This window comes from Diabrotica undecimpunctata, chromosome 1 (assembly GCF_040954645.1).
Source record: "Diabrotica undecimpunctata isolate CICGRU chromosome 1, icDiaUnde3, whole genome shotgun sequence".
In the NCBI taxonomy this organism is placed as follows: Eukaryota; Metazoa; Arthropoda; class Insecta; order Coleoptera; family Chrysomelidae; genus Diabrotica; species Diabrotica undecimpunctata.
The window spans coordinates 68,780,857-68,801,418 of record NC_092803.1 but is presented as its reverse complement, the minus strand read 5'-3'; the positions used below and the strand labels follow the sequence as shown (position 1 = coordinate 68,801,418).

At 32.5% G+C, this 20,562-nt stretch overlaps 1 protein-coding gene across 1 annotated transcript in view; it reads right to left on the bottom strand.

The window, feature by feature from the left end:
* Window positions 1-20,562, bottom strand: part of LOC140450528 (uncharacterized) — a 58,296-nt gene that overhangs the window by 22,392 nt on the left and 15,342 nt on the right. The window contains exons 2-4 of the mRNA XM_072544186.1: window positions 6,425-6,938; window positions 3,843-4,083; window positions 3,542-3,739 (exon numbers count right to left, since the gene is read on the bottom strand). Coding sequence (XP_072400287.1) covers window positions 3,542-3,739; window positions 3,843-4,083; window positions 6,425-6,926 — 941 coding nt within the window. The 5' untranslated portion in view covers window positions 6,927-6,938. The remainder of the gene's footprint in view (window positions 1-3,541; window positions 3,740-3,842; window positions 4,084-6,424; window positions 6,939-20,562) is intronic.

The following is a 20,562-nucleotide window of genomic DNA, read 5'->3' as shown; positions in this document are numbered from 1 at the left end:
TTTGTGCAGTAAACTTTCTGAATTACAAGTTAGGCCATTGCTATTATGAAAAACCTTCTGAATTTATTTCTTTAGATGAAGAGAAAATTATTGACTCTATTAATTTAATTTATATAAATGCTTTGGCCAAAAATAAAATGATTAAAATTATGATAGATACTGGTTCAGAAAGTACTTTAGTCTCGGAGAATTTTATTTTTAATACATTAAAACTATCAGATATAATAAAGATTCCAAAAATTAAAATTATTGGTGCAAATAATAAGAAGTTGGGTGAAATTGATAAACTAGCCAATTTTAAAATTAATATTCTTAATAAAGAAATTAATATGCAAGGATTTATTGTCAAGGATTTATGTGTTGATATATTAATGGGAAATGATGAATTGGAAAAGAAGAAAGTAAAGATAGATTTTGAAGAAAAAATGGTAACTTTGGAAGGGCAAATAATTAAATTTATGCAGAAAGATGAGGTAGAAGAAGGAATAAGAGTTGATAGGATATTATTAAAAGAAAATAATGATGTTTATGAAGAAGAAATGTATTTTGATGATAGGGAAATGTCCCAAAAGAATGTAAAGAATAATTATTGTAGTGAATATTTAAGGAATGGAAATTTTAAGCAGATGGATGCCTACTAGGCGGAGTGCGTAAAATTGGAAGCAAGGAATAATGAGTACATAATGAAGAATAATTTTATTTGTAAAGAAGAAGATATGATAAAAGTTTTAAATTGCCCTGAAGAATATAAATCAATAGTCATTTCCATATTGCAGCAACACAAGGGACTTGTCAATAAAGAAAATAGAATTGCACAAAATTATATCCATAGTATAAAAGTTAAAGAAGAAAAAGATTTTAAAACAAAATCATACCCAATACCATATAAATACAGAGAAGAAGTAAACAAAACAATTAATAATATGTTAGAAGATGGGATCATTGAGAAGGCAGACACACGTTTTATTAACCCCATAGTAGTAGTACGAAAAAGATCAGGTGAAATCAGGTTATGTTTGGATGCAAGGAATATTAACAAGATTACTGAAAAGCAATTTGAAGCACCAATGAGTATAGATGGAATATTAGGAAGAATTACAGGAATGTCATTTTTCACTAAAATCGATTTACAGCATAGTTTCTGGTTAATACCTCTAGAAAGAAAAAGTAGACAGTATACAGGATTTCAGATAGATGGAGTAATATATGAATTCAAAGTACTACCATTTGGACTTCAATCATCTTGCAGTGTTCTATGTAGATGTCTTCATGATATTTTGGATCAATATGAACATTTTGTAATTCACTACATTGGTGATATATTAATTGTTTCTAAAACGGCTGAAGATCATGAGAAACACCTAAAAATTATAATAAACAGATTAGATAAAGTTGGACTTAAAATAAATCAAGAAAAATGTACAATTTTTCAAAAAAAAAAAAACTTACTGATAGATCCATTTTATAGATAGATGGTAGATTTCTTTGTTGTGAATAAATTTGACATCATACTTGTTGAATTTTGTACATATGGAAATTGTTTGGTACCCTAAAAATCATAATTTGGGGTTAGATACAGAATTGATTGTGTAAATGTCTTTATAAAAAGTGTAAAACTTACCAATTTATATTGATGAAAGTTATTTTGAATGGAAATAATTCCTAGATTTTGTCTATAAACAAACAGAACACCATATCGATTATATTTTAATTAAGGTTATATTTTATTCTCTGATATCGCATCCATTGTTCCATTTGACATGACAGTTTGACCATAGAATAGCCGAACTGTGATCCGTTGTTCTCTGTTTTGACATAGACAGCGAACAGGGATGTATTTAACACATTTTAAATAAAAAAAAAATTTTGATTTATTAAATTTAATAAGGTATGAGAAAATTAATATTTAAAAAAATAATAAGTAAATTATTTATTTTAAATATTATTTTGGGGTATTGTGACGATTGGGGTTTATAGAAAATAATTTATAAGTTATATACTACATAATATTAGATATTTGGTTGTTTTAAATAAGTTATATACTAGAGAATTTAATAAAAATATATTTATGTGAGGGCATTTTAAGAAATTAGCATATAATAATTGTAAAAAGTTGTATTTTAGTAATTATAATGTTGTAAATAGATTTAAGTGAGCCATGTGCATAGGCAACCAAAAATACTCTCGGAGTGATTGACAGATAGAAATTAATCATAATTGGGAATATAAAGTGGGGTTATAATAATATATTGTTTGAATTGTGTATTTTATTAAATTAGAGTGTTAGTTACTAAGTTGAATGTTTATTCTGATCTGAAAAGCCTAAATGTCAACAAAATTATCAATGGAACATTAACGAATTCTCCAGAGTGCAGAATTTGACCTGTGTTTATGTTGGAACATTCTGGAATAATGATTATGGCGGTGGATCGAACAGATATTTTTTTCGAGAACATCTATATCGAAGAAATAGAACAAATTGGAACATGATCTCTTACCAGATGGTTCTGGAATATCCAAAAGGATATAAATACCCGTGATTTGGATTCAAGATGGCAGTGATGGAAGTTTTTAGTCTGAAGTCAAGCAGTCAGGAAGTTTTTTAGTCAGAAGTCAAGCAGTTTATTATGAAAGTTAGTAGATTAGTTAGTGAAGTCAATTGTTCACAGTTTTAGTAAGTCAGTCAAGCAGTTTAATAAGAAATATGAAAGTTAGTTGGAGATAGTCCAATTGTTTAATATAGTGAGTTAAATGAAGATTAAAAATTATGCATATAATTTAATGCACATTTATAATTATACACAAATAATTATTGAAGATTAAAAAAAGTATATTGGAAGAAATTAAATTATATTATGGTTGGAGATTAGTATAAATCAACTTATAATAATTGGATATTGGTATATTGAAAAGAAGAATAAATATAAATGCTGTTTACTGGTTTGGTTGGTGGTGTATAAATGCTGGTGAAGAAAACTATATCTTAAATTGGTAGAAGCTGATAATTGGAAAAAATAATTTCACAAAAAACAAGGATAACTGAAGTACGAAGACATTCAGTGGTGATTAGAATCTATATAGTGGAAAACAGTTCATTTAGGCATTCAGTGAAAGAAAGGTACAAAATTTTGTTAATATAATTTAGTTAGTGTCATAACAATTTCAATTTTGAAGATAGTTTGTTTAAATTTTAGATTGTCTATAGAATTTAATTAGTTTTATAAGAATATCAGTTTAAAGATAGTTTATTTTAAATTTACATTGGCTAGGTTAGATATATATATATATATATATGTGTGTTTCATAATAGTTATAATAAAGATAATTTAAAAAAGTACTTACAAACTAATTCTTTGAGAACCGCGATAAAAACCCTATATTATTAAAAATACTCATTGCTCATCATTCAAACAAAAAACACATCATAACAATATATATATATATATATATATATATATATATATATATATATATATATATATATATTTATTATTACATTTTTTATCTGTTTTGAATAGTCCGTATAGTATAATATACTTACACTTTCCCACATTCTACACACGGATAATCCTCCTTTGTTTCAGTCTTGTGTTTCTTGAGGTGTATCTTCAACCCTGGTTTAGTAACAAATGTCTTACCGCATTCTTCGCAATTGTGTGGCTTGACTTTGGTATGCTTTGCTAAAATGTGCACATGTAACATACTTTGTAGGCTAAATCCTTTTGGGCAGTATTGGCATCTGAAAGAAAAGAATAATGGTTAGAGGCTTAAAACAGGAATGCTAAAAAAGATAATTCAATTATACCACCACAGGTATATTTTAATAAAAACTGTGCACTTACTTATAGCGGCCTTCAGTTATGTGTCTATAACAATGTGAGCGAAACGTAGAGTATTTCTCGGCGGATTTGTTGCAAAATGTACACGTATACACCGGAATTAGATTATAATTAGTAATATAATGTTTATCGAACTCTGTTTTGAAGGGGAAGACCTGTTCGCACATATTGCATTTGACACCCCAGTGTGCTCTCCACTCTTCTTTGACGTTCACGATCATCTCATCATCAATTGCTTCTCCATCTAAAAAGTTTTAATATATTACTAATAGCATCACTAGTATTTATGTTATATTCAAATTTAGTAAACATTTTAACTGAAGATAAATTTTTCGTAGATAGAGTTTTGTAAATACACTGAGTAAGCATAACTATATAGTGCAATATCTATAATATAACGAGAATCTAGACAAGAAGCAATCTATAACAACCGTGACAGGGCTTAACTGTGTCTTCTCCAGAGGCGTTGATTTTGTGAATCACATTATACAAATTAGAACAGTATTATGACTGAAAAATGCTGTCAGAATCCTAAGTAAGATATATCAATACACCTTTATATTACATACCAATAGAAAATATTGTTTAGAAAATCAGTTAAAAAAAATGTAGCCGTAAGGGCGCGTGAGGTGGAACATAGGGGAATGCGTCCCAGACATAGTTAGCACTAAGGAAAAAAATAATTGCGCAGACAAAACTTGGAAAACAAGAAGAAAGACTAGTCTAGAATCTAAAAAGACCTACCACGTCCTACAGGATTGGCAATCAGCAATTAAAAAAAACAACAGCTCAGAATCTGCGACATGACAATTTTTCTTGAATTTTAAATTTTTAAGAAACTGTACCAAACTGTCTTTTAAGTTAATCCTGTGTCTTAACTATTTTTATGACTGTGTTCGTCTACGAATACAGTACTTCCTATGTAATAAATTAGTTCTGGGTGTGATAAATCCACTTTTAATAAAATCTCAGAACTTAAGAAATATTTTCCCATGAACAAAGCTTATTTCCCATGGCTGGCGATGTTAAAATACAGTTTTTGTGGTGAAACCCGTATTTTCAACAGTAAGTTTAATTATCCCTTGTTAATTTATCTGAACTCGACATTTAGAAAGATTTTTATCTTCCTATGGTTTCAATATATCGTCACTGCCCTTTGTCAATTTGTTATCGTTTCTTCTGCCGATGAGGGTAATGTACCCTTATTTATCGTCTACTATCTATCTGGACTCTACCTGATTCCTTCTTTGGCTTCCGCATATGACGTTCCAGAGCCAGAGGTGGAAGTCCCGGCTTAAGCCCGCATCAGACAGCTCGTGGAAAGGCGCTGGCTCACGACGGCAAAGAGGAACAGAAAATATATACAGTGAAAAAAAGAGAGATCACGGTTGGCACCCTATGTTAGTGTGAAATTGATAAATATTTACTTTTTGATAACGGTCCCAATAAAGCGTGCCCTCGAGATCGGGATTTAGATTAATTTTGTCCACCAGTGTTGCTGGTAAAAACTTTAGTAAGTTGGGTAATTTATACAATGATAAAAATTCCAATACAATTTCTTTAGATCACCTCATAGTAAAATTACCACAAAACTGATCGTACCTAACCTGTCCCTAATCATGTCAGAAGATTTGATGCGGTAAGTACGTGCTATACATCAGCTTGCAAATTTCTTGTTACCATGTTATTTTACCGAAAAACCATAAATAGACAGGTTTGCCCTATTCCAGGGATCGTAAACCACAAATATTGTGCATAAAAACGGTATTCCACGTTGGATTGGTTCACGTTTTTACATTTTGTCTTTTTCAATTATGTATTTTCTATTTTTCTGAGCCGTTGAAGAACGCCACTTCACGTTCTGTTAGATCGCACCTTTAGAGTTAGAAAATAACAACATTGTCAACACTTTTTAGATTTAATCATTAAAAAGAATTCTTCCTCTTGTTCTTGTTCTACATTAGAATTTTCAAGTGAGGGTGTAACTATTAATGGAGAGGTTTTTAACAATATGCGATATACGGAGGACACAGTTGTTATAACAGATAATCTTAAGGATTTAAAAACACTTAAGAGAGATTAAGCTGTTCATGTTAAACCTATGGATTGAAAATAAATTTTATAAAAACAAAATTTATGGTCATTTCAAAGAAAGATAACGCCCCGGGTAATCTTGTCACAAGCAATGAGCAGATAGAGAGAGTGAAAAGTTATAAATATCTTTACATAAAATAACAGTGCGAATATAAATAGCAACAGCAGTATTTATAGAGATCAAACAATTTCTTATTCTTAGGTTAAGCCTCAACCTAAGGCTCCGAATAAGAATGCTCAGATACTACATTTTCCAACTCTTCTGTATGAATCAGAGACTTGGACACTCAAGAAAACTGAAATGGACAAGTTTGCAGCCTTAAAAGGTGGTGTTACCGCCACATGTCAAAAATATCATAGACTGACAGATTAATGAAAGTAATAAACTTTAGATAAAATTTTATTAATAAAGCCTGTATTTTTTATCAAAATATATATCCCACATATTAATTACAATGTATGTGTATAAAGAACAAAATGACAGTACATACCTGCCTCATCCTGCAGATCTTTAAAAATATCATCCTCGTTAATATTCTGCAATAGATCTTCACACAATTCGTCTGCCTCCCCAAAATCCAGCAAAGATTCAACCTTCAGTTTCAAACTCAAATTCTGAATATTAGTAAAGGTCAAAGTATCAGTATTATCTTGCGAAGATTCAGAACTGTTTTCCATAGACCCCGACTGACTAATTTCAATCTGGACGGCCCTCTGGGGTGCAGCTGCTTTTCTCCGGTTCTTCCTCACACTTTTGGTCAAAGAGTCTAATTCTTCTGAGCTGTCGCTGTCATGATGAAGATCGAACGTTAGATGACCTTCGTTTGAACAGTCTTCGTCACTTAAAAAGTCAGTTTTAATGAGATTGTCGTCTAGTATAAACTTGGGGAACTCTATTTTGATATCTGGAAGTTCATCCAAGTTATTTGTTCCCTCTGAGTTTTCTTGGAAGTCGTGCGAGTCCATGTTGAGGTGCTTTTCAAGATGTCTCATTATCTGGAAATTCTAAAAAGAAAAAAACACGTTTTTTAGTTTAACATCAGTATTATTTGCTATATAGTTTTAAGTTAGTTCCGTATGTCACTTCAGTCAATAAGTCTCAGATATCGAATGACTCTGGCCTTAGTTTCCAGAATTCTTCCTCATTTGAAACAAATATATTTCCCTTGTGTTTTAATTTGAAGCCTGCAAATAGCTAGTAGTTACTGGAAGCCATATCAGTAGAATATGGCGTGTACGAAAACAATTCATGTACTTTTGTACGTGCGTGTTGTCTGAGGGAAAGAGCAGTTTGGTTTTGTGGGCTTTTTTGCAATGTTTTCCTTCAAACCCATCAATAACGCTATATAGTATTCGCTACTGATATTCTTATTTCTTCGAGGTAATCAAAGAATAAAATACTACGCCAATCTAAAGATATAAAAGCGAAAACTTTAGCTGGTTAATTTTTAGTGAGGGGGGGGGGGCTTTTATCTGGTGCTGTCCATCCAGTTGACCGCCAATTTGACTTTGGAGTGAAGTGGTGGATCCATGTATCATTTATTATATCCATACAATTTTTTTTACATATCGATACAAAAACTCCTATTTATTGGGCTGAAACAATTACAAACAACAGTCTAAATCATCGACGAGTTATTGCAGGCATTGTTGGAGTGCATCCACTTTTATAACCAGCGCCACATTCCTAAAAGGATAATATCCTAAAGGCTTTTATCCTAATACTTTGTTATTAAGTGTTTGTTTAAACAAATTATTTTAGTAGTGGTAAAGTTTTAAACACCTTGTTGTAAGATTTTATTAGTTTATGTTTAGTCGAGAGATAAACTTTCGAATTCAAAATTTTAACCAATACATGAATAAGTTTTTCAAATTTTTTTAGATGAAATAAGCAGTGAAAAAACATATGCATGACTTTAGGGTAGTCTGTGTAGTCTCGGTAGTACGGCAAATTATAATTCGATTATCGATTATAGGCGGATATATTTTAGAAGGCCTGTCATAGTTACTTTTCATATTTTTACATGTTTTAAAGATTTAAGCACAATAAATAAAAGTATATTTTATGTATTTATAATTAAATGATATTAAAGGCAATATTTACATTTTGTGTTTCAAGTTTGTTGGACAATGAATCATTACATTTACAGATTTCACAACATTCAAATTTAAATTCAAATACATTTTCCTTTACATGTATAGCTTGTCTCAAAAAATATCATCTTGCTTTTCCCCTCGTTAAAGGATTAGTGTTATTATTGTCATTGCCATCTATGGAATAAACAAAGTTATTTATTCTTAGTGACAAAGCATCAGAGGCGGGGACACCAGGTAAAAATAATAATACAGCGATTTTATTTCAATACCTTCATTTTATCGTAAAAAAAGTTTTATTGCTTAAATTGATCGCTATAGAAATCTTGTCATATTAATACAAACATTAATAATAAATATTATTCCTAATTCTGTTTCACTCCCAAAGTCCTCATTTGGATTAAGTACAATGGGTTGTATATTAAAACTTTGAATAGACAGGATTGTTCAACTTTTACAATATGTTGTTCTGAATTGTTCCAGCTTTCTACTGACTATTTTTCACGGCCAACCTGATATTATTTCACGTAATTTTTGTTGCAATTAATGTTTGGCACAATAAATCAAGAATAACTCACAAATTAAAGCAGTTAGGGATAGGGAATTCTTAACAAATAATAAAGTATCATAAAATAACAATTACAATACTAAAATACAGGGTGTACAATTAATAAAGGATATAGTCATAACATTCCTCGATTATGAAAAAGTGTTTAACACCATAGAACATGACGCAGTGATAAAAAAGCTACACAACGCTAACATTGACGAGAAAGATATAAGAGTTATCCAGAATCTCTATTGGAACTAAAAAGCATGAGTGAGACTGAACAAATCAACCAACACAGAAGAATTTGAAATTTTAAGAGGGGTGCGACAGGGATGTATTTTGTCTCCTATGCTCTTCAATCTCTATGTGGAGAACATTTTTGCAGAGGCACTGGAAGGCTCTGAGTGTGGAATAAAGGTAAACGGGTTAGTCCGTAGGAAAAAGATATAGCTTAAAATAAATGCTGGAAAAACTAAATGCATGGCAATAAGAAAAAACGCACTTTTAAGAATACAACTGCAAGTAGATATTGCTCCAATGGATCAAGTGAAAACATTTATTTAAACACTTGGGAATGATGATGAATGACCAATGGGATCCTCAACAAGAAATAAAATCCCGTACCGAACAAGCAAGACAAGCTTTTATCAAATTTAAACCGCTACTATGTAACCGCAATTTTGCCTTTAATCTCCGCTAAAGGATGGTTAAATGCTATGTATGGTCCATATTGTTATACGGCATGGAAACATGGACGTTAAGAGTACCTTCCATTAATAAGTTGGAGGCCTTCGAAATATGGACGTTGCGAAGAATGTTCCGCATACCATGGACAGATAGGATGAGAAACGAGGAAGTCTTAAGAAAGGCAAATACTGAGAGAGAACTACTCAATTTGATCAAGGTACGAAAAATTGGATACCTCGGCCATATTCTGAGAGGAAAAAAATACGCAATCCCTCAACTAATCATCCAGGGAACGATTGAAGGCAAGAGGTCGTAGGAGATTGTAGGTCGCAAACAAATGTCGTGGTTACGTAACATAAAGAACTGGACAGGCATAAATAACACTTGCGATCTTTTGCATGCCGCAAAAGACAGACGTCTGGCTTTAAGATAATTCACCAACGCACTATAGGTGCACGGCACTATAAGAAGAAGACATTTAAGAAAATTCAGAAAATATTCATTCAGGGTTTTGACCCACCCTGTATATCAAAATTAAATATTTATCTATAATATGGCCTCAAAATCAACATTTTGAAAACGAAATATATGGTCATTAGCAGAAACCCTCCAGAAAATCCGATAATATGCATAGGTGACGATCGCATAAAACGCGTGAAAACTTTTAAATACCTTGGCACCAATATCAATGACCAATCGGATCCACAACAAGAGATAAAAACCCGAATACAAATGGCAAGACAAGCTTTTGTGAAATTCAGACCGCTCCTATGTAATCAAAACCTAAATTTCGAAATACGCTACAGAATGGTCAAGTGCTACATATGGTCCATCTTGCTTTATGGCATGGAAACGTGGACTTTGAAAAAATCATCTATCAACAAACTTGAAGCATTTGAAATGTGGTCATTAAGAAGAATGATGCGCATACCTTGGGTGGATAGAGTTCGAAACGATGACGTCCTTAAGAGAGCCGGCGTGGAAAGAGAACTCTTTAAATTCATTAAAAAACGCAAGATTGGTTACCTTGGGCACATATTGAGAGGAGCAAAATATGAAATACCACAGTTAATCCTACAAGGGAAGATCGAAGGTAGGAGAGGAGCCGGCAGCAAACAATTATCCTGGTTAAGGAATATTAAAGAATGGACAGGAATACACAATACAGGCGAGCTGTGTCACGCCGCCAAGAACAGAATTCTAGTAATGAGATAGTCGCCTACGCACTTTGGTGTATGGCATGTTAAGAAGAAGAAGAAGTTAATAATTTTAAACAAAAGCAGACTATATGAAAAATCTTTTTAACATAAATATATTTTTTGATATCAAAATCTTTACAATTCTACAGAGTGTTAATTTTTCTACGAAATTAGTAAAAAAACGTAATAATCTTTTAAATATCCTCGTAGAACACGACCAAACCTTATATTGAAAAAACGAGAACGTTCTAAGAGTCCAAAAATGTAAAATATACAGGGTGTAAAGTAGGCTCTGAAAATACCTTTAGAGTATGGTCCTATCCAACCAAGTGTTCCAAATTTTACTTTACTTTATTTTTTTTTGTATCTCTTACGACAAATGAGTAACTGGACTTCCTCGGACTAATGTCGCACACTGTATAATACACAAACATTTAATACATAAACACACAAAACAATCAGAATTTGATATCATTTTGAGCATGGCTCTTTGTCTACAATATGAGGCCAAATTATAAAACGTAGTTTTCATTACAATCAATTGTGGCTTAATGTCATATAAACAAACATAGTATTTAACTTGTAACATGCCACAAGAGAACAATTTTACAACTCTTTTAAAAGAAAATATACGATTTAAGTTCCATAATTATGTAGATACTGCATGATACACGGAAATATGTCTACGAGTACCAGTTCAATTGCTCTTCCTCCATAATTGGAAATTCCACTGCCAGGGAATGGTAATCCCCATAGGAAATGACGTACTCTCTGAACTTTGCGGATGACCAAGTCGTCCTAGCTCAAGATTCTTATGATCTAGAATTTATGATGAAGCATCTATACAGAGAATATGTAAAATGGGGGTTTCAAGCATGAAGAAAACAGAATATTTAGTTATCAATTCAGATGCAAGGTTTGAAGTGTTGAACGACGAGGACGTGGAAATCAAACAAGTGGAAAAATTTAAATATTTAAGTGCCGTCATTGCTAAGAACGGCTTGGGACAAACCGAAATTAAACACCGAATTGCTCAGGGACGTAAAATTGTAAGATGTCTGAACTCCTTATGGTGGAATCGCAACATTTCCAAAAGGAACAAAAAAGAATAGGGCAAACCATGGTTGAATCAGTTCTTTGTTATGACTCTGAAGTATGGACAATTGTCAATGCAGACCTGAAGAGAAGATTGTTAGCAGTTGAAATGGATTATTTGAGAAGTGCTAAAACATCAAGGCAGGAAAGGAAGACCAACGCTACAGAAACGGTCACTGACACAATAAAAGAAGAGGTTCAAAATGGTTTGGACACCTAATGAGAATGCCAGACAAACGTTGGCCCCAAAAACTTCACAAATGGAAGCCCCCTGGAAGAAGAAAAAGAGGTAGAACTTGACGCTCATGGAATGAAGGAATTATAAGAGCGATGGAATCGAAAGGTTTGGAGGAGGAACATGCCTTAAACCGTCAGGAATGGCGGAGAAGAACGGGAATACGGCGATATCCGTCTCCAAAATGTATTGTATTTACAAGTTGGATTAATGTCAAACGTCAATAAACTTATTTTAAGATTCGATTTTGGCTTATTCCATTAAAATTGTAATTACTTTAAAATGCCACAAGAAAGTAGCTTCAGAACAATAGATAAGATTTAGATAAGAGAAGGAAGTGTTCCAAAAATATCGTCACCCCACTTTCGGAGTATGGTACGTGTGACAGTCAAATGCACACAAGTAAGAAAGGGTGGTTTTAGTTGGTAGGCAGGATAATAGATACCTGAATATTTGGCACTGCTATCTTTAGTACTTTAAATTAAACTAAAATTCAAATTTTAGGGACTCAAAATGGAGGTAGCATAAAAAAATTTCAAAACCCCACCCCCTCAGACAAATTCTGGGTACGCCACTGGTTATGCAAGGAAAATTAACTAAAAACACCTAAATAGGTTTTTAAAACTAAATAGGTTTTTGATATATTACTTATAGAGTGTAATTTTTATGATATCGTACTTTCAAAATAAAAGTTGCAGTATCTACTATTCTGTAACTCTGTAAGTTTCAGCATGACAGGTTCAAAATTCAAACCGATAACATTCCTATTAAATTTTGTTGTAATCTGCCAAAGTGTTGTACAAAGTAATTGATATGGCAACCCTGTTAGTATGACCAAAGAGCGTCTATATTCTTTGGTATGACGTTTCGTTTGAAGCGTTTCGAAGCCGAACGTAATGCTATCTATCGATGATAAATACTACCATTGCTTCAGATGGAGTCATCTCCCTACATTACAATTTGAAGGCGGCAGTTCAAGACATAATTCTTGTTTAACGAGATTTTTCATATGTTTAGGAAAAAATATTTAACGTTTTATTACAAATATTTTCCACTTTTACAGTTTTTTTACAAAATTTTTGGTTTCTTACCGGTAACTTTATTATAAGCCGAAACATATTATTTTTTCCTATTGGGCCAAAACTGTAAATTCAAAAATTTTCAAAAAATTCATAAGTATTTCTTATAATTATATCTTGATGCTGTAAAAAAATTAACAAAATCCTATGTTTGGTTTTCCCGCTTTATACTTGGAAAAAAGTAGTTTTTGAGTTTTTTTCAAAAACGAAAACATAAAGTTTGTTTAAAAGTTGTGAAAATACTTCTAGTCATCACATATACCTTCTCAATTTTTTTGAATTTGGGGTTTGTCTTTTGGGGGGTGCAGATCAACCTTAAGGTAGTTCAATTTGCATAGTGTTCATGAAGATAAAGATATGCCAATTTAATTACATACATATCATGTAGACATGCATACATATCTAATATATTAAATATGCTGTAAGTGTTGCTCGTTAAAAGATACTTTCCTTTGCTAAAATTGAATGTAATGGCTTACTTTTTGACGTGACAACGTCTTAAATTAGGTTGTGGCTCGGAGTCACTCATGAAAAAGTGTAACGCCCGCTCACGTCTGTTACGATGAGTCACCGAACGAGAGAGGCCCGCCGGACCGGCGAATGCCTTGCGTCTCTCTCCCACTCAAACATGATCGGTCCGCTGCGCGCGCAGCACTAGAGAATTAGGCGCGTTGAATCGGTGCGTGCTTGTGTCTCTGTCTTTCTCGAGCGTTCTTGGCGTTGGAAAACCGAGAAAGCGTCATAATACAAGTTCACACGTGTGGTTAAAGTATCTTCAGCTGTGTCTGTAGTGAAAATGTGGAGTGCTTAGATTCGTCATTTACAACAACTACAACAATAAAGGTAAATAATTGTACACTAATATTTCATTATCGTAAACTATGATTGATTGATTAATTGTTAGATTGACACAAAAGTTGAGAAACTGAGTTTATAGGTTATGTCATACTATTGACAAATGTTGATAGTGTTAAGTAAATTATTAGTTTAAATCACTCTGCAATCAATCGTAATTCAGTCGATTGAGAAGAAACAGCGCGTTTCAACTGCAAACAACTATTGTGCAATTTAATAATATTCATATCAATAAATATTCTACCGAGAAAAAGACGTTGTCACGTAAAATCTTCGCCCGTAAAACCGACTTTACAGGCAACCGATTTTTTTCTTCATATTTTGAGCATTTATTAAATATTTTCCAAATTACTTTAAACTGGGACAACAAAAATCTAGTATAAACTCAAGGCAACAAAAATCTAGTATAAATATTTAAGTGAATTGTGGTGTTATTTTATCAGGATAACGCAGAAAGAAATCGACTAATGCGCGAGATCTAAAAAATACCTCTTATCTCTATGATCTAGTTAAACCTATGTTTTTAATTGCATAATTAACTTCACAAGCTTTTTGTTTTATCTTTTATTGACATAAAATTATAGATATATGTTATCAAATGTACTATTTTACTCACAGATTAGATATTTCCTCCTTAAAATCCTTAATAATCCTTAAATTAAGTCCAGAGATATTTGACTCTCTGAGAGTTTAAGAGGACCGACTCCTTCCCCTAGTTTATATGCTATTTCTCAAATAGTTAAACATGAGACTTTTAAAAAACTTAGGGATGTCCTCTTTTATAATAGCAGGATAATTTTTATAGCACTCTTGACTTAATCTTTTATATTGAGCCCCCAGAAGAGTAAAGTCGTGATCATCTATTTGACTATAAGACAGGTGATATTTTTTGTACTTACTTTTTTTAAGTGATACTTTTGAATGATGATTTTCTTATATCGCTAGGTAAATATGGAGAAAACATGTTTTAAATTTTTTATGGCACGAAATATTGAACTCCAAAATTTAAAATGTAGAATTCAAAAACAATAATCTCAATATCTCTATTGTTAAAAATATTATCCCAATTAACAGAAAATACATATTTATTTAAACTCTGATAGTTCCCATTTTTAAAATCAGTAAAAAAAAGTAAAATCAGGAAAAATAGCAAAAGTAAAAATTCCCAACTTGAAGCGATTCTCGTGTTACATTACAAAGTTGATCTGTAGACTTAAACATTTCATCGAGTTATCATTGACAAACAGTAGATCCAACAACACATTCCTTTTATTTAGCATATCAATAATTTGGTACATCTTAAAAATCGATACCTACATCTGAGCAAGTAACATGGCCGGTGAATTTGTTGAAAAAGCTACTTGACCACAGCATCCCTGGTACACTGCATTCAACCAACTTACACCTCTAAACGATTAATGCAATTCGCAGAAAACCTTTCGTTGTAGTAAAAGGCACGGAAAACTGCACTGGAGTTCTCCATAATCTTTTTAATTACTTACTTTGTTTAGAATATTTTTGCCTGTACTATCAGTTAAGAGTTAATTTGTATGAAATGAGGAGCAAAAATTCAAATGGAATTTTAAATATTATTGTTTATTGGGCTAACAATAATTGTATAAATATAATGGTTAACCTGCTGTACAATTATTTTGTAAATAACATTATAAGTAAGTAACAAATAAGTAAGTACACTGTACTTACTGATTGCTTAAATTTATAAATCATCATCATCGTCACTAAATTCACTACCGCTATCATTATGTAAATCTATAATCACTGGATTAATTTCACTAATTTTATTTTCCCGGATCCACCAATCTTCTATTAATTTTTCACATTTATTTACAGTTTTGGCCCATATTTCTGGAGTTGCAGTTTTAAGAGCTTCTTGCCACATTTCCCTAACTGCATCGTCACTATATCTACTGCATCCAACGTGATTATCATAATACGTTTTACACATACCCCAGATGTATTCGATGGGATTAAACTGGCAGTGATACGGCGGTAACCGTAGTAATTGATGTCCATAACTTGATACAATTTGGTCAACTATATGAACTGTTGGTTTTTCATTACGTTTCGAAATTTCCAGTAACTCTGATTTGAAGGCGTATTCCCGAAAATTGATATTATTTTTAACTAACTAATTTTTTATGCTCGGTACGTTCCACGACTCTTTTGGCCAAAATCTCCGAATGGTAAGGTGCATTATCTAAAACTATTATTGATGGTTCATTCAGACTAGGTAACAGTTTCTCCTCAAGCCATTTAACAAACATAACCTCATTCATGTTTTCATGGTAATCGGCAGATTTTGATTTTGAAGAAAAAATCAAATCTGCGTTTTCCATAAAGCCTTCTTTTCCTCCTGCATGAAGAATGATGTATCTTTTGCCTTCGCTATCTGTGTGTTTTATTGATTTTATGCTGTCGCCTCAACAAATTCTTTTAATTGCACCCTTTGCAAATATCCATGTCTCATCATAAGAATGTTGCATTTTCAGATTTAAGTCTAGTATATTCTCTTAAAAATTTAATTCTTTTGTGAACCACACTACTCCTTTCGCATAAAAGTAACCTATTATTTTCTTTTTTGAATTTAAATACTAAATCTCTTAACACTTTCCAAAGGCTAGTCTTCTTAATTTCAGAAACTTGTCTTTCTCTTATTTTGGCTAGTTAAGTATCTAAACTGACATGATTGTTTTCACACATTCGATACGAAATAATGCGAATTTCAAATTTTTCTATCAGGTAAGTCAATGCTCCTAGAATATTTACGAGTTGTTTCCTTGTCTTCGTGATACTCAGCCACAGTAAGATCTTCTTGAGAATCTCTGTCAGTCTTTATTACAGATTTTAGCTTACTTTCGCTTATCCCGAGTGCGTCACAAACGCGTTGATTTATACATAATAATGACTTTAAAGGTCTCTTTGCATGGTAAAGTATTTATGCACATTTGCAATTAATTCATCAACATCCAACTTACGTCTATAGAAAATGTCACACCGAGAGTGCAGTACGGCTAATATAGGAATGCACAATTGCCGGATTTCACGCCTTGTGCTTGGCGATACAAACAGGTCCAAGTGGTAGTCACAGAACCGTACCCAGATCTCTACGCCGGGCTCTGTTATTTATTATAAAATAATATATTGACAAAATAATTGCCTTCAAGTAGCCAAATAAGAGGCATGAATTTGAATAAAAAGACCTTAAGTTTTTAGCGGGAATTTTATTATAAAACTGTATACTTTATTAAACTAACAAATGTATTTTAAATTACATTTCTTGATAGCTATAAATATACCAAGTGGAACCTCCGGTAACTCGATTTCCGTGCACCCAGCCCAATATCCAAGAAAACCTTTTTCTTTTGTAAATATGTGAAAAATTATCAGGAACGGGAATATCGAAAAAGCTTTGCACATTTTTTTAGTCCCGGCGATGTTATTAAAAAAACAAGTTGCGCACTTGAATCACTGCGAAATTTTAACACCTACTATGAAATTTTTTTTTGTGGAAATTTGAAGTGCAGTTTTTGTCCTTGTTAAAATATAATGCAGTCTCGCATTTGTTACACACAACATAAGTTTACCTAGTTCCTTGGCATAGCAACCTGGTAGTTTTCAGCGAAACCTTGTGTTATTCCATATGGGATAATGGCTTTCCTTGCCCACACTTGACCAGATGAGCAGGTATAAGGTTTATAGTGTAAGTTATTTAACATTATATTATATTTATACTTTATTAAACTAACAAATATATTTTAAATTACATTTCTTGATAGCTATAAATATACAGGGTGGAACCTCCGGGAACTCGATTTCCGTGCACCCAGCCCAATATCCGAAAAGCCCATACTCTGATTGGACTGGTAAATGCATTTTATTGGTTATACAGTGTAAAATAATCGAGGTTACTCACAGATATTCAATTAATCATACTAAATTCGTCCTCTTCATCCGAGATGTCGGATTCGCTTTCGCTACTCCCCCTGTGTTCGCGTGTATTATCAATTGGTCTACGCCATCTTGCAGGTTGTCCGCAGTCCACATCTCAGTTTCCGTTTTCTCAACAACATGAGTGACATAATTGCGCCAATTTTGCTCTGTGACGCGTGCGAAACCGTCGTCGATCAACTGGCGTACCTCGTCGTTTTTAAAAGTGGTATTATGGGTACCTACATATCGCTTAACTTGGTTCCACACCATTTCTATAGGATTCAATTCGCAGTGATATGGAGGAAGCCTTAAAATATAAACATTATGTTGTGAAGCATACTCATCAAGATGATACTTATCGTATTGATCTTTAAAAGCACGCGCTGCTTCTAATAGCTCGGATTTCAAATAACACTCCTCGAAAAAAATGTCTTTTTCCACTAGCCATTCCTTGATTGCAGCTTTATTCCAGGAATTGTTAGGGAATCTCTCTTTACGGGAGTGGTACGATGCATTGTCCATTACAATGACATTCCTACGACCATTATTTGGTAAATTTGATATTAATGTCTCCTTAAACCACGACTCAAAATATGCGGCATCCATTTCATCGTGATAGTCGCCATCATTTTTCTTTGCCAGAAAAACACGCTGTGTGCCAGGAAGGAAACCTCCTGAAAAACCTGCATGCAATAAAACATATCGTGGACCTCGTTTAGTAGGTGCTTTTAAGCCAGTACTTAAACCTTTAAGAAAAGCATCACGACTGTTTTGTATCGTAGTATCGCACCATTCGTAATTTATAGATTGGCCAACATTAACCCACGATTCGTCCAAATATATGATATTGCAATGGTCTTTTCGCAAACGTCGTATAGTTCTCAAATAATTATGGCGCCAATGAATAATATCCTCTCGCTCCACCATGATGCTTCTTCGGCCACGTTTCTTATAAACAAATCCAATATCTTTCAGAAGTCTGTATAAAGTAGAAAGAGACAACGGCTGTATATTCTCATTACCTTGTATGAAGTTATGTATATGCTTAAGAATGGCGGCAAATTTTTCATGAAAAATTCACAATGAACAATTCGCCGTAGAATACTTCTTACACCCTCGTCATATGTGAATATTCTAGAATTTGATTGACACACTCGTTTTTTACGTTTTTTTGGCGATTTCAACGTTCCACTCTGTTCTTTTTCTTTTTTGAAATTGTAAATGCTTCTTTCGCTAACACCAGTCATCAACGAAGTACGTCTTACAGCAGTACTTACATTAAGTTGTTCCGTATTTTGTAAAAAACACAACACATTTAACATTACGAGTTTAGCGCAACCGTTAAATAATTCATCGGATTTAAACTTATGGGACTCCATGCTCTCTGTTGAAACTCAGACTAAATTTTGAAGTGTAGTTTCGTTTTCCAAAAGCACTTTCACCCTAAGGATGGGTAGGGGGTGAAATAGGGAAAGCTTGGAGTTTATCAAATTGTGATGGTAATTTGTAGCAGAAGTTTTACAAAATAAATAAAGACCTATTTATAGAAAATGTAAAAACATAACTGTATTTTTAATATTTTACATACAATAGAAAAAATCTAATTTCTATGAAAGAATTGGAAATTTGAATATTATATATAATATCTATAAATAATATCATTTCCAAGTTTCCAAATTATTTCCTAGAAATTATGTAGGTTTTTTCTATTTTATGTAAAACATTAAAACTACAGTTTTTGTATGTTGTTCTTGTAAAGAGGTGTTCAAATGTTACTCTTATGAATATGATTCAATTGTATATCTCATGTTGACGTTTTATATGCAAAATTCATAGTTTTCGTTGTCAATAACTCATCAATGCCTTTTTATTCTACTGTGTACGTATACATGATATAAAATATTTTACTCGTACTGCCGGCAGATGCATTTTATCCAAGCCGGTCCTGTGAGACAATGAGCAATCAACAGCTGGAGAAAACCGACAACCCTGCGCGTTTATTCTCCATAAGAAAAAAGCATTGCCGTATCTTACCCGTACTGCACTCTTAGTGTGACATTTTCTATAGGCATGATGATCACTTGAAACTTTACGTTTGAATTACAATATACTGAGTTTAGATCAATATGACAGAAACTTTCTAACTGTTGTGCTTGAGAGGTAAAATATAATATAACCGCTTACAAAGATCCTAAACACATTAAGCAAATTTGTCTAATGATCATTAGGAACGCCGATTGTAATTTAATTATGTTTGATAAAAGGTTTAGAAATGGTTGGAGACCGTACATAAACAAATTAAAATGTTTCCCACAATTATTTTATTTTTAGTAGAAATATTTTCATTTGAAAATTAAAAGTTAAATATATTTACCAAATAAACCTTAACCATAACCCGTAATCGCAGATGTCTCAAAAACGATACACTCTAACAGACATATGGTCAATCTAACCACCACTGTTTAAATTGATAAAATGTTCTAGTTTATTCCGAGGTATTTTTTAACAAAAATTAAAAGTGATATTTTAGTACTTTGTATATCTACTTTGAATATAAATTATCCTTAGCACGGTAGTATTTGTTTCAGAAAAAAATTATTAAACTAGTAGGTGAAAGAAATTTACGTTAAATAACATTATGCAAGAACTACTATTTATTAAAAAAAATTTAACAAAATATGCAAAACTATGAACAATGGGTTAATGACACATATATTTATTTTATACCTTCTTCCTCTTCTTCTTCATCTAGCCATTCACGTCCACATCTGAACATAAGCCTCTTCAAGTCTTCCCTTCCATTGTTTTTTATTGTACGCTACTTGTAGCCAATTTTTCCCGGCAGTCCTTTTCAGATCATCTGTCCATCTCATAGGAGGTCTGC